The following is a 15,797-nucleotide window of genomic DNA, read 5'->3' as shown; positions in this document are numbered from 1 at the left end:
CACTACAACAGGAGCACATCTGTGCCTTCAACACCTTTTTTAGAGCTCTGGAAGATAAGATGCATGTGTCTAAAATATATAGTCTGCCACAGAATTGCAATAGCTAGGTGTTACACATTTTAGGGAGTTAACAGACATGAAAAAACAAAAGCAAAGTGTGATCTGACTATTGCTTCATGATGCCATCACTAAGACATTTTATTTTTGCCTGTTGTAAAGACTATTATACTAACAGAGAAAATGGCAAAAATGACAAATATAAAGGTAACAGAAATTCAATTTTTAGCATTACAATACCATAAAGTGGTGCAAAAAGCACCTACGAACTTCTTTGCTTCTCAAAAAAAGCAATTTTAAGTGGTCTTGGATTTTGAAGTTTTGGGTTGCTTATCCCAGAGCTCGACTAATCAGATATACATATGCTGACATTTTATCATGTATTTACAGAACTCTACTCTGCCAACATTTTACAACAGAAGAGGGGGAATAAGCATTATCAATTGATTTTTTTAAATACTTCTGTCTAAGAAGTGATTAAAAAAATACTATTATGTTCATATTGCAGCATTTTAACTTGTATGTTAGAGCATTTATGAGTCATTTTGCTGGTATTGGAGTATATGACCGGAGCTTCCTGGTGACGCAGATATGCTTCAGGTTTGTGCATGCACATATGCAATTTTACAACCACCTTAGACTGCTCTTTTAAAAAAAAATTCCTCTATTCAGTCATTCTGGAAACATTCAAAGTTCTTCAAATCCAGTTAAATAAGAGATTCTGTGATCTATTTTGGACTTAAAGTGCATCAGAGACACGAGTTAGCAGCAAAGAGAGTCATCACCCAGCCGCATAGCTGCTAAGGAATGAGTAGAACATGGGTAACTTCAAGCGCTGCTGGTCCTTGCGACACCAAGCTATAACATTTCCATCACTATTAGCTGTGAACAAGTGATGCCCATCACAGGAAAAAGTAAGGCTGAAAAACAAGACAACAGCATTTTTAGTAACAGAGTATAGCTAAAGATTAGCTCTCAGACCAGACCCAGCGAGTGCATTAACACAGCACTATGCTTGCAGATCCCTGATTATTCATTTCTGTAACCGCACAGGCTGAACTGCAGCTTTGTCCAGCACTTCAACATGCCATGCAGTTTAGTATTCCTTTCTTTGCAGCCTCAAAGAAAAGGGTAGGATCAGTACCAGTATCCTACTCTTTCTATGGGCTGCCCCTTCTGCTTTTGAAAGGAAGGCATTTTAGCAACTGAACTCCATGGCCTCTGAACTTGCTTGCTGGCAAAGGCAGAAACTAAATCCATCTGATTTCACGGCAAGGCATAGGACTTGTGTTCAGCCAGGCATTTCTTAAGCTATAACAGTAGTAAAGCCCTTCAGTCACACCACAGGTAACGTTAGAGAGTGTGAAGGTCAGCGTCCATTTTCTGTCTCATTTAAGCAGGAAACTTTAAATTATTCAACAGTTTCTAAACCATTATCAACAAGCTTTGTGAAATATGCCTCTTAAAGGATGTAAGAGAAAGACAGTAACTGCTATCAGACAATGTTTTCTGTTTCTAAAAAAAATGATTAGTGTTTTAAAAAATGGTATTTCGGCAATGGTCAAACCAAAATTTTTCAGAGTAATTTGTTACTATGCTAACACTGAGATGATAAAATTTTGGCATAGCTTTAAGACCTCTGTGCAGGGTACTGTACCACTGGGGATATCAAAGACTCAATCCTTTCACTATGTTCTGAAAACATTTTGGCGCGAGAATAATTCTGCTTATATAAATCATCAAGGGGACTCAGAAAATTACATAAGCACAGCAAAACAGCAGTTTCTAGGCTCCTCTGAGTTTCTTTTACTCCGTTCTCCACCACTTCATTCCAGCATCAGAAAAAGAAAAAAGGATCAGGAAAAATGCAGTGTTTTCATTTATGTGAGGGAGAAAAAAGTGTCTATTTGAGTCTGGCAAAGTTAATATTATCTCATGATTTTTACACAGATTCTGGGGAAAAATATTAAGTAAGAATAAGAGTAGCAGCTATTGTTCAGTTCTCAAGGGAATCCTGCTAATTTCTATCTGCCAGCAGCAGAACCCAGTTATTACTGTCATTACAAATACAGTACACTTGTGCTCATTTTGCTTTCATGAATAATTAGTAGGATTGCATTGCTCTTTTTAGACATGGGTGTTTACCTCCTGTTCTCATGTCAAATCCCCACCTAATACTCAAGGCTGTTTTGTTGTGAGGTTTTTGAAGGTTTTGTTGTTGTCATTCCCCCCCTTCCCCACCCCTCAAGAGGAAAATCCATTTATTGTATACTTAAAATCTTTTTACCTTACAATAGGTTTGGCTGACTTCGAAAATGTTATTTCTCGTACTGGCTTCAAGTCCCACGTACTCCATAGTCTGAAAGAGTAAGTTATCTTCACATTTGATTTTACAAATATTTCAGTGATAAACATAACCTGTTTAGCAACTACTAAGATTGGAAACCGAACAACAGCTTGTCCACCTTCTATAAAGCTAAATATCAGCATCATGTTTGGCTACATGCTCTCAAAGTGGGAGCCTAAAGTTATAACGTCTTTTAATAAGAAAGTTTCAAATGCTTACCTTACAACTCCATTTTCAAGCCCCCCAGCAATCACGTTGACAGACACTCCTTCAGGCTGGTTAGAGAAAGCAACAGAGCAAATACTTTCCCTGCAGTGTACATGTCCCACGAGATCACCATTAACTGTCCAAAGTCTCAAATCACTACCCCCTCCAACTGCAACAGAACACAGCATGGTAGTATTAAAAACATAAGTCTAGACTACAGCTAGGTCTATGCAACAGAATCCTTCAGTGTTAAAGAATTCAACTTCTTGAAAGATACGAAGACTCCAATTGATGTGTGCTGCAGTAAACAATTAACTCTTCCCTCCTTTTGTGACAGGCAACATGCAAACCACCAAGACACTGCAGTGATTTAGAACACATCACTTCATATTTATAGAACACTGTACTTAGAAAATGCTGTATGAATTTACTTTTAATGACCAATTTTCATGTACTAAAAGAGAAGCACTATGATTGAATTCATACTATCTACTTTAAGCAGTTAGTTCTTGTACCCTGGCTTGCATTTTAAGTAAAATACTTAACCAAGATAATTGTTCTTGCTACTTTTACCTGAGGTTCTTTGATTCTACCAAAGAACTAATAATACAGCTACTGCTTTGTCTTAAAAGGGATTGAAACCCATGTCCCTTAGCAATTAAAGAACACAATCTTTTCCAGAAAAAAAGATTGGTTTGTGAGCTACAAAAAGGGAGATGAAATTCTCCATGTCATTTTAAAACCTAAATATCAGGTTTCTGAAACTGCCAGCAAAATTTCCCCAGTCCTTTAATACTACAGACAGTGCTATTTTGCTTCCCCCCCAGCCCTGATTTGGAACAGTATTAGTTTTAGCTCAGTCTATGGAGGACTACAGTAAGAAAAGTTGGCTAAAAAATACTGAAGTATGCAAGACCTATCTTTCTTACGGCAAAAGAGAAAGAAAATTGGCCCAAACAAAGCAAGAATTGGGTCAGTAACTGTCTTCCAACAACATGGATAAACAAAGTTAAGCACTCTTCCTTCTTATTTTCTGCCTCCTTCGATCAATGAAACAATATTCTGTCATCTAGATGGAACATATTCCCCTCCCAGTCTCAAGTTAACACAATACACATGGGTAATCTTAGAGACAGCAAAATGGTGTGAGGACTCTGATTTGGCCCTGCTGTATCGATACAGTCGTGTAGCACACAGGCAACCTTGAAGCCGATGAGCATCCTGATTTACGAGACACTGAAAAATCCACTGCTCAAATAAGTCTTAATGCTCTCACCCAGAAACAGTACCACGTGAAAACAAACAGTATAAAAATTTCTTTAAAATAAGATGGGAGAGAACTACTTCCCTCCACAGAATCCCTAATACAAATACCTGCTCTTTCTGCTGCAGTATAGCTGTTATTCCTCTTTGCTTTAAACTAGTGAATAGCTAAGCAAATCTATGTTTGCTTCTGGGGATATGGAAGCATTTAAAGTGACAGAGTGAGTAACAAATTCCGTTGCTCTAAGACACTGTACTCCTCTGAAGTACTGTACCTTTGACAACAGATCCCTGTTAAAATGAAAGCAGCCAACTTCACAGAATTTAGGTCTCCCAGGAATGTGTTGAAATTTCAAGTCTTTTTATGACAAGATGAAGCTGTTAGCTTATATCTCTATTTTACTCAAGCACCTGTCTAATCATTCCTGGAGAAATTTTTATGTTATTATGTTAAAAAAAATAAGAGCACTCCTAATTGACCACATACCTCCTCAGAGGATTAACATATACCACAGTAACTAATACAATAGCAAGTCTCATTATTCATTTGGCCTGCAAGTCAAAACAGCTTTTTTGACTGCCAGATATACCTGAGTCACAAACTGTTGCAATATCACCAGTTGTTTCACTAGCTGAAACTGCAGTCACAGGACTCTTGTGTCCAGCCAGACTCTGGACATAGCACAGCCTGAAGAAAATAAAGAGAACAAGCCTCAAGTTCAGACTCAAAATCATAGAATCACAGAATGGTTTGGGGTGGAAGGGACCTTAAAGACCATCTAGTTCCAACCCCCCTGCCATGGGCAGGGACACCTTCCACTAGACCAGGTTGCTCAAAGCCTCATCCAGCCTGGCCTTGAACACTTCCAGGGAGGGGGCATCCACAGCTTCTCTGGGCAACCTGTTCCAGTGCCTCACCACCCTCTGCGAAGAACTTCTTCCTGATATCCAATCTAAACCTCCCCACTTTCCATTTAAATCCGTTACCCCTTGTCCTGTCACTACAGGCCCTTGTAAAAAGCCCCCCCCAGCTTCCTTGTAGCCCCTTCAGGTACTGGAAGGCTGCAATAAGGTCTCCAAACAGTTAAGAGCTATATTAATTTCAATCAATATTTTGCATGATGGTGTTTTTTTGTATTCATTCTAGAAATCCAGAACCCCTCATGGAAAATAGTAAGGGTTTGACTTCACATTAAGATATAGATAGAACAAATTCAGTTAACTTTAAAAGGGTAAAAATACCCCAAAATTGGCAAACAGGTATTTAAAACAAAGCCATTGGAAAAAGTTACATATATACTCGTACCTGTTCAAATCCCATATGATGCAGGTTCCATCTTTGCTGACACTTATAATTATACTGTATGGTTTGCACACAAACAGGCTTGTTATTTCTGCTGTGTGACCATACAGGTGGACTTGAGACTCCATTTCTATCTCTGAAGGCTGAAAAAACACAAAATAAAGCATGAACTCCCATGGAAAAACTCCAGCTTTTTCTTAGAAAAGGATAAGTCTGGGGAAAAGTTTAATTCCTAGATTTCAAAAAACAGTTCCCATTGCTTTTTACGTCATCTGTTTAGCAACATCGTTAATGCTTTATGTTTAATGCTTTTCAATGTGATCAGCCATACGTATCATTAATGTCCAACTTTTTGCTCCCAGTGCTTTAGTCTAAGCAAACATTTTGATATAGCCCAATGGGTGGAAAGGAACTACTGTACTCCTTCTGTCTCGATTACACACCTTGAAATCAGCTGATTTGTTTTCTGCAAGACTATTTCCACATGACAACAAAATGACAGTCCTCAATATTTTAGCATCTAGAGGAAGCCCTTGGAAACAAAAGGAAAGCCCAGCTCAGCAGTTACCACTCCGAGGACAGTAAATTACTGGGAATTCCTCAAGTTGGTGCCAAGTCCTTCAGTGATACCAAGTGGGAAAAATATGCAGGAAGTCAAGTTTAAATATAGAAACTGCTAGATAAAAATTAATGCAGCAAATTTAACACTAAATGACACTTCTTGTTCAAGTAACATAATTTGAAATGATTCAGACTTCCTGAAAACTGGCTAAGTTGAAGGAGCTGCTTAATCAGAATGCTAATGCTTTAATTAAGACAACTTGCTGTACAGGGATTAGAATAATCCTTGTAAAAGAAAGGAACATTTTTCTGCTCGTTTCCTCACATGTGTCAGAGCACATTGTCTGCCCTTTTGTATGAGGGTACAGGATGCATACAGCAGGTCTACAAAAAGCTTGAAAGCAGAAACAGAAAAGATAAATGTACATTTTCTACAGACAGAATTAAGTGTTTGTCTGTTTTTCTTTCTGCATAAAAGGAACAATATGATCTGTGTAATATTGCAAAAGTCAATCCACTGGCAACAGGAAGACTGCTATTTTGCTCTTGCTACTGAGTATCTCATCTAAGTGGGACACTTAAAGTAACCCGTAGTCATTCTCAGAACAGTGTGGTGTCCCATATCTCCAGATCCTTCTTTAATCCTTGTTCAGTTTAGAGAAAAAATTATACCAAATTCCCCCACAAAAGCAATGAAGACTTCTGATTTTCTGAAGAACAAATTATTTTGGTAACCCTTTTACTGTGCTACACTCACCTGATTAAGTCTTTGCTATTGATCAGCATTTCAACACCTGAACTGAAAGCAGGACTTGCCTTCAGCAGCTTCTCTCTACAGCACTAATGGCAATGATTTATTGATTCTTCACTGGGTTATTGTAATAATATGGTAATGAGACAAGCTGGAGTTTTAGCACCAACTGTATTAAGTTCTAATAAGTTACAAAATAATTACCTCATGCCTAAAATGCCATCCCCTTTTTAATTCCCAATTGCTTTTAGATGACAGCCTCTAATAGTATCTAGATCTTCCTTTAAATAGCAGTTTTCTGCTGGTTACCCAAAACAATCACCTAAGGCACTTCAACAGAGAATTTGTATGATCACTGCACATTAAAAGTGTTCTCCTTCTGTCTGCAAGAGAACTCTAATAGTCCGCAAGCGAAGGCTGGGGTAATTTATACAACCAGAAAACCTTGGCTGAGGTTTTCATGAAAGGTATGACTTACTGTCAAGATAGATCACAGTTTCAAAGCAGTGCTTCATGACATTTTGACCATCTTAAAGCCCTGTTTTTCCTAGCCATCTGAAGTACCACACTGAGGTATTTTTGAATTCTGACAACATGCCTTTGATTTTCCATATCAAATTAACAACATATCTGTTTTGTGCCTATGCACTGAATTTATATAAATGTGAGAAACAGGGCAAAAACCTCATGTTTCAAGTACCACGTTGTAACAGACTGTTGACTTTATCACTGAACAGCTGACAAGATGCATACAGAACAGATGCCAGGAAGCACATTTGCATTCCCTACAGCCCTGACTCGGGTAACTGACTCAACAACAGGAGCTACTAAATTGGCACAAGGTCAGCCTGCCTGGGGCATGTAAAACTGTCAGTGCTGAGCAATTCAGCAAAGATGGTCTCAAAGACAACATCAGTGCAGCTGAACAAAAATCGCTTGTTTCCAGGCAATGCAGGGAACTTAAGAATCAATACCCCACTACTAGAGTTTCTTCTTAGCACTACAGAAGGCAATTGAATTTCTATTTTACTACCTCAAAAAATTTTAACGGGAATCCAAGTTACGGTGCCTGACTTAAGATCTAACTGATTGAAGCTTGCAGGCTTCAAGTTCTACTTCATTTTTTTCAACTCAAATTGCTGCTGAGCTCAGGAAGTCTGAGTGGCAGGTCAACAAAAACTGGAAGAAAGCCAAGGAAGAAATCACTGTATGTTTGTGCTTTTCCCATCTGCTGTTTGCCACTGTTGAAAACAGGATACTGGGTAGGCATAGCAGGTCATACCAAGGTTCCCTCTAGCCCATGCTAATGTAGCGATTCAAGAGCATCAGGAGTACAACACCACAAATGTGTTTGCCAATACCTGTATCTGTATCAAGCTAAATTTGAGAAATCAGTTTAATTCTTGCTATGGGAAATCCTGTAGATACACCTAACATGACCCATCAAGAAAGTTACAAACTCTTCGATAAAACCATGAAGGGTAGACGTTACTGCTAGAGAAACTCAGAAACTTGGTCTGAACTAGATGATGAATTTCAAATGGTATTTGTGTTTTCATACCATGCTTATTACCACATAGTATCAGGGCAATTTCTACTAGTATCTCAACATCTTCCACTAATGCATTAAGTAATGCAAGTTACTTTTCTCCCTTCTCTCCTCATAGTTTCTCCCCTTGAGGAATATGACAAAGTGAAGAGGATTAGTGGTTAATATATACACTGTCAGAGATTTCATCCCGGCTTTCAGTAGTCTAAGTGCCTTCTGCACTTGAAATGTAGTTTACTTTAGGGAAATGTGTTCCACAGTTTCACTTAAGGCTTCGAAAGGCTATCTCCTTCGCAGTTACTCCTTAATGTAGGGAGCTCCACTGTGCCAGAGCGCTTCAATGCCAAGCCCTAGCCTGAATATAGTCAGAGCTGTAAGCGTAATCAGTTGTGCTCGCAGATGATGAGGGCTGACTAAAGGCTAGCAGTATGTGAACAACTTAAGAAAAACCCACAAATAAATATGCAGAGATAAATCTATTTAACAGTGTCAAAGAAGATCCTTAAAAAAAGTGCTAAACAAGCACTTGAACTTTTTAGCAATTGTCCTGAGTATAACATATTCCCTTTTTCTCACTTTTCCTGTTAACAAGACTGTAATAGTGAATACATCCAAATCCTTAAATATAAATCCCGGCCAACAGAACTTACCGTATTGCTAGTGAATCTGTTCATATATGCTGTGATGACACCAGATTTGCTACCTGTGAACAGCTGACAACTGTCTGGCACCCAAGCACAACTTGTTACCTTGGAAAGACAGAGGCAGAAAAGATCAGAACTCTAATTGCTATTTTCATTATGCCATAACATTTGATCAAACTGATTATGGGTTATCTTAAGAAAAAGTCATGTAAAATACCTAAGCTAAAGAAATGCAGGTGTTAAAATATACCTGCTCTAAGTCATATTTGCTATTATTCAGAAGGTACAGTAAAGAGGGAAATTCTGTGTAGCCCAGAATTTACAGCTGAAGAGAAGTGGACTACTGCAGACTTTTAAGTATACAGCCACATCCACCAGCCAAAGTCTTTACAGTAGACTCTCACCAACCATTGCAGTGTAACAGAAATTATGAAGTGCTCCCTAACAATCTTTTAGGTAACCTTTTTCAGAGGAATCCTAAACTGTAGTGGAGTTCTGCTTCTAATGTGAGGAATCTATACTTTTTCCCTGTATTCATTTTTCTTGTCTCAGAACTTAAGCTTTTATAAACCCAAAACAGTGTTCCATAGGACAGAAAAAATAAAAACATCAAATGTATTCAGAAGGGATCTTCACCTTGTACAAGAATGCATCCAGGAGCAAGATACAGTGGAGCAGTGAGGGACACATTCCAAAGGAGAATCAAACAGATTAAGTATCTGTTTGGATGCTCATCTTCAAGAAGATTTGTCATTCACTACAGGCTTTGCAACAATGAAAGCAAGAGTACCTACTGCCAAGCCAGGGCACTGCTGAAACTAGCAATATTAAATTGAAGACCGAGAGAGTGATTGTTGTTTTACCTGATGGAACTGTGAACTCTGTATAAAATTTACTGGAGGTTCACTTTGCTTGCTTTTCAGTCGCAAAATGTTATCGGCATATCCCCAGCTCAGGATAGCTGACCACTGAATATCGGTGCTGTGCATGCTTCTCACACCTGAGGGAAGGCATGATGTTGTGTTACACAGTTGAGCACACTGATAATCAACAATAAAAATCTCAGGTCCATGTTTTACCACAAGCTATAATATAAAAAACTCCAAAGTCTCCAAAGAAGATTTTTTTGTCAGGCTGTAGCTTAATATGTAATGTACTATAAACAGTTTTCAGAGACTATGTAAGCATTCGATGTTCTCCACAGACAATCTAAAACCTGGACAAGATTTTTTTGAACACGTTGGGAGTGGATAAAAAGGGAGGAGGCTGACAGGACTTCCCAGCTAGAGAAATGATTTTTCATAACTTGGAGAATGTTACTTATTTTTTTGACTAAATGTGAAGTCTAGTATATTTAGAAAACCTTCACTAGTATGTGTTACAAAGAACACCATAGTAAGTGCATGAGAACCTGTTTGCACATTATCAATAAGAGTCCCTCCGAGGAGTTTATCTGAAAGCAGATGGTCCTTCACCTCTGCTTTTTACTGACAGCCTTCCTCATTCTCTGCCTCTAAAAACTATGCCTTTAATCTTCCTTTTTGTTGCTGCATGTTTTTTTCATCTGTTCTTCAGTTCCTCCTGGACTGAATCTGCTTGCAAGTTCTAAAGTTAAATCCTCATGCTTCAGTCACTTCAATGAAAGTATCTACTTGATTACAGGATCCCTCCAGGTAGTTTCAAAAATTACTAGTAAAGTCTACCCTTCAGAAAAGACAGCACACGTGTGGAAGCTGTTACTGAATTTATAAATCAATCTTTGGCAAAAGTGACTAAATTTGGGAGGTTTGCACTAGATCTAAACTTATGTCCCATTTTCGCACAGAGAATAAGCACAAGTTCATACCTTGCTCCTTGCTATATATCATCAAAAGGCAAAACTTGCGGGACAAGCCACAGATGGCTTTAGTTGGCAAAGCCTGGAGCGTGCCAAACCTTTCTCCATGTGGTTGGCTGAAGCAGACCACGGGATCTGGAGCACTTGGGGAACCCACATATTCTCCCCACTTCAGGCCTTTTATCCACGGCAATGGACTCTAAAACAAGCACAAGTATGGTTCAAATGAAAGGGTGGTAAAAAGTTTTCAGAAAAAGGTTATTTCATTAGTAATGAAGAATCATTTGTACCACATCCCTGCAAGCAATCACATTAAGGACTGCGGAATTATTTGAAAATGACCAGAAAGACAAGCATAAAGCAGTGGTGGTATCATCAGCTAAACTATTAGCTTTAAGGGAGTTCTCCCGCTCCTTTCAAGGCCGAGATAGCAAGCTGGCAGTTCAGGTAGTGTGGCCAAAACTACCAGTTTCTGTAAGTGCAAGGATTCAGTTTCTCACCAGATTTTAGGGAAAACAAGTGTTTGAAGTGAAGACAGTTGAACTGTCCTACAGACAGTGAAAATGTTGAGGGTGGAAGAAAACACAGTATGTGTTTACCTACTATAGGTTTGCACACAGATTCCAGAACTCAGTGAAGTGATAAAACTGGTTAAGTGAAATTTTTCCAAGACATATTTGCTATAACCAAGATAAATTTGGATCTATCTTAAAATATATATTACAAATACATGAAAATAGTTTTCACTGTCACTTCAGTAACTTTATGCATTTTCTTTACAGTACAATACTACAACTGCAGTACAAGTTGCAGTTTTAGGAAGGAAACTGTAAACATATTCATATGCCATAGCTATTGTACCCTTGTTAATTAAACCATCTTGCAAACCACAATGACATACTGGATATACAATTTCTTTAGTGTGTTCTCTGGTTTCTCTGAAAGCAAACTGCACTAGTAATCCCATGGCAGCAGGAAGTTCTCCTTCCATGATAAGCCTGGATCCTGGCCTGCTAACATGCGCTGCATGGAAGAGCTGGCGAGGTGTCTGCCCGTATGTCTTTATCATCGTTTCAAGGGCTCTTCTCTGAACAGGATCCTCAACAGCAGAAACATCCATCCCAAAATAGGTCTAGGAAAAAAAGGGGGGGAAGGGGAGAATAAACTTATCCAGTTTGTCTTTGGGAAAGATTTCTCAAAACATGCACACAAATTGAGGCAGACTTTTCAGTTTAAGGCTTGAGCCAAAAGCATCCCACAGTGGCTGTGTCTGCTAAAGAGACACTAAGAACAGTAACCTTGGCACCACGTTTTTCTTTACCGCTTTAAGATTTATCCTGTGAGCTGCTCCTACACATATTCCATGACTAGCTTCTGTCAAAAACATTTTCTTAGTTGCACTTGACAAATCTGTGCAAAGCCAAAAGGGTTGCTGATGAGAAACAAAAAATTGAGGAAGTTTGTTTTCTGCACCTCTTTTTAATTAACCTATTAAAGCTCTGCTTTGGGGTGGGGAGGGAGAAAGAACCTTCATATTTCAGGAGAGTGGAAATTTTCTTTTTTTTCTTTCCTCCACTTGTCTTTTTCATGTCTCTAATTGCGTGCCACAGACTTTTCCCTGGTCAGACAAGTCTTGACTTTCCAATTAAAAAAAGCCAACGAACACTCACACAAACTTAATATTTAAAGTGTAAGGCAATAATTAAATCAATACTTAAGCACAAAAACAACCTGGTCTAGTGCAAGGTGTCCCTGCCCATGGCAGGGGGGGTGGCACTAGATGATCTTTTAAGGTCCCTTCCAACCCAAACGATTCTATGATTCTGTGATTTGTGTGGCCACATGAAAAGAGAAAGCCACCACTGCCAAAAACTACTGTTCTATTAGCTTTTCCAGCTATAAAATGAACACTAAACACCGAACACATCTGAATGCATTTGAAGCCAGGACTGCCTGTCTGAACACACCTTGTGACAGTAAGGATTGAAGCTGAAGAACACAACACGAGCTATGCATGTTACAATTAAGTAGTGAAACTCTGGAATTCTTTACATTAAATGAAAACTTATTTGAAGTTAAATTTACTGGAGGGGAAGTACTCAATAGAGGGACAAAACACAAGAGGTGTCTTAAGGGACGAACACAATTGATGAGCTCAGGACAAACTATTTTAATTGTATCCAAAGCTGCAGCACAATCTGCCTAAATGAAAGGCTTCTTTTGAATGAGATGGAAGCAGGGAAACACAATACCTGTGTATCACTGTAAACAACTATCCAGAAAGTCTAAACCTCATGCCCATCTCAGAGCAAGAAAGACAAATTCACTAATTCTCACTGCCATCCCTGGGATCTTATCAGTTCTGCATCAAAATGGTTGATGTTTCTTATTCTTCAACATTTGACGAGCATGGGATCTTGCTTCACACAGGATGTTTGCCAAGCAAGACAGACCGAACTTTCTCCCGTTTAGTTACTAAGTACAATGAACACACACACTGCTTGACAAATACTTACTGCAGGATGAAAGACATTAATAGCCTGAACAGAGGCCTTGCCTTTTTGCTTATAACCAAACACCAAGTCAATCCAGTGACAGATTGTCTGGGAAACATGATCGGACTCCAAAGCCTGACGATGAATCAAGATAAATAGACGAGGATCGTTACGAGCCCAGGGTGGAAGATTGACATGGTTAACTCTGTCACCATTTTGACGTACTCCAAAATCAAAACCTAGAAACAAGGGAGTAAGTGTTGCTGTCAACTAAAATGTTGGAACTTCAGAAAGGTCTTCCTAGGCTTCTATGAAAGCTAATCATTAAGCACAGTGACTGATCATTAATGCCATTAACAAGTCTCCCCAAAAAACATTCAAGCTGTACATACTCATTCAAATGGAAAAATAAAGTCAAACAGGGAACTCCTTTGCACCTCTGGCATGATTATGAAAACTTCCTTGAAGTCCTACATAACAGCTCTTTTGAGCACATCCCACGCATTTGTGCCACGTTTCACCCATACATCTACCCTTAGCATATCCAGCCAAAGGTTATAAATGTCAGTTCCAACCCACAGGCTCCAACCATACAGCTGTTTTGGGTATAGTTTTGGTATCCTCTGAGTATACCTTCTCTGTTAACTAGAAAGTCGGGAAGGTAGAAAAATTCTGGGATAAGTTCCTTCACATCAGTCATTGATTCATACGAGGAGAGTCGCCAGGTTGTATTGGTAGAGTGAAAAGTTCTGTCTGGGATGTCAAAACTTTGATCTGTAAAGAAACCCAAACTGATTTTGTTACATCGATGACGGACACAGTAACAGTTACACATCTGCAACTTCAAGCAGTCAACTGCTCTCCAGTCAGCTGAGAGCATTTAGAATTCTTTTATCTCAATTTCTGTGTGTTACACATGGGCTGCAAGTCAAACGTAGTTTATATAGAACTGTCTGGGATGTCAAAACTTTGATCTGTAAAGAAACCCAAACTGATTTTGTTACATCGATGACGGACACAGTAACAGTTACACATCTGCAACTTCAAGCAGTCAACTGCTCTCCAGTCAGCTGAGAGCATTTAGAATTCTTTTATCTCAATTTCTGTGTGTTACACATGGGCTGCAAGTCAAATGTAGTTTATATAGAAAAAGCGGACCTAAGGTATAAATAGAGGATGTACAGCATAATGGTCTAGTATGGTGATTTCAGAACGGGTCTACCAGATGAAGTTTTACTGAACTAAGCTATTTGGAATTGATAAACTATGCTAAACAGAGTAACATACAGCCCTCCTGAGTAACTGGGACAAGGCCCAGATATGAAAGACAAGTGCAAGCAAAAGTAATCTTACCTTGATAGGCTAAAAACATTTTAGTAAAAGGTGGCAGCCTAACTAGGAAATGAAGCACAGTTCCACTGTTGGAATAATGAGATCCGTAGTGATACGGTTGTACAGGGGGCATTGGATCATCCTCTCGTGCTCCTTTACGGTACTCTTCTTCCAAATACTAGAAAAGTTGTAGGGGAAAGAAAAAAAAACCCGTCACAAACCTACTTACACTGTATTCCAATAGGGGCCTGCCTAAGTTGCTTAGGAACAAACTTTTTAGAGGACATTTAAAAATTATTTGGAATCAAATACACTAGAGTGTCTAAGGACACTTTCCAATCCAGTTATATATCCAAGTCTGAATCCAATTTAAATGGCCTGTTTTCCACTACTTATTACTTGTGGTTTCTCCCCCTCCCCTCTCGTTTTCTAAGACAGCAGAGTCATTGTACTGGCTTTTCAATACTAAGCAAAAAAAACCCCAGTATTTGCAAATAGACTATGATGATAGAGATGCAAGTTTCAAGGTCCAGCTGCAGGTGCTTTCATTCCCCAGCATGTTGTTATTTCCTACAGCCTTTAAGACATTCTAAAGAACAAAACCCAAAGAGCATTGTAATCACGGTAGGACATGTTAAAATAACAGAGTACTTGAGGGAAGGCAGTTTTTCTGTTGTCAAACAGAAAGAAGAGCCACAAGATCCACTACAGTAACTTCAAACAAACAGCAATAAGCTATCTTCTTGATCTTTAAAGACCTTTAAATATATATATTCATAGGCAAGAGAATACCAATTTAACCCCCTCAGGAGTACCATACAAAAAGACTAAATTGATTTATCATGTCAGGTACAGAACAGGTTGCAAGCATGTCATAAAACTCCTCCCAGGAAACGCAGCATACTGGAAATGAGAATTCCATAGACATAAAATACTGGATTTGTAATTTCTCTTCCCCCATCAATATGTTAAAATTAAAGCCTCTCTATCATTTATACACAGGAAAAATGCAAGAAGCAAAAAAGTTATCCAAATTACCTTGTAAGTATCCACATAACGATCCTCTTTTTCTTTGGACTGCACAGCTATTGGTTTGACCAGATTTCTGTAACAGAAGTAGTACTGATATCTTGTCATTTTTATAAAGATGTTGATTCACACCATTTAATAATGCATTATTAAGAATAATGCCTTTAATATCATGACGAGGACAAACAGAACTTAATAGCACTTCACAAGAGTTCAGAAAAATCAAAAGGCCACTTTAAGTTAGTGCTAAAGGCAAACTCAGATTCACAGGCTACCCCATAGCACAGTAACAGGCAGGCAAACACAAAGTGCCTCTGTCAGATCAGAGACATCGTCTCTAACAGGCATTTATTAGGGTGGGACAATTCACTTGGATCTATTCACAATGAGGAAAATACAACTTTGTAACTGGCCAAATAATT

General features: G+C 38.7%; 1 protein-coding gene and 1 long non-coding RNA gene across 2 annotated transcripts; both read right to left on the bottom strand.

Moving 5' to 3' along the window:
- Window positions 1-505: 505 nt before the first annotated feature.
- On the bottom strand, window positions 506-13,714 carry LOC104505699 (lysosomal-trafficking regulator-like). Its single transcript, XM_010153334.1, has 11 exons — window positions 13,648-13,714; window positions 13,036-13,253; window positions 11,421-11,651; window positions 10,529-10,718; window positions 9,546-9,682; window positions 8,689-8,787; window positions 5,181-5,320; window positions 4,465-4,562; window positions 2,624-2,780; window positions 2,345-2,416; window positions 506-977 (listed from the first exon to the last, which is right to left on the bottom strand). The coding sequence occupies exons 1-11, from the start codon at window positions 13,712-13,714 to the stop codon at window positions 839-841; spliced, it is 1,548 nt and encodes a 515-aa protein (XP_010151636.1). The 3' UTR covers window positions 506-838.
- Window positions 13,715-13,717: 3 nt separating this feature from the next.
- LOC104505536 lies at window positions 13,718-15,410 on the bottom strand. The gene is made up of 3 exons (XR_727908.1): window positions 15,385-15,410; window positions 14,368-14,524; window positions 13,718-13,788 (listed from the first exon to the last, which is right to left on the bottom strand). It is a non-coding gene; the product is annotated as an uncharacterized LOC104505536 (long non-coding RNA).
- Window positions 15,411-15,797: the final 387 nt, after the last annotated feature.

Source organism: Eurypyga helias, unplaced genomic scaffold (genome assembly GCF_000690775.1).
Source record: "Eurypyga helias isolate BGI_N326 unplaced genomic scaffold, ASM69077v1 scaffold42296, whole genome shotgun sequence".
Lineage (NCBI taxonomy): Eukaryota > Metazoa > Chordata > Aves > Eurypygiformes > Eurypygidae > Eurypyga > Eurypyga helias.
This window is presented reverse-complemented; position numbering and strand designations above follow the sequence as displayed.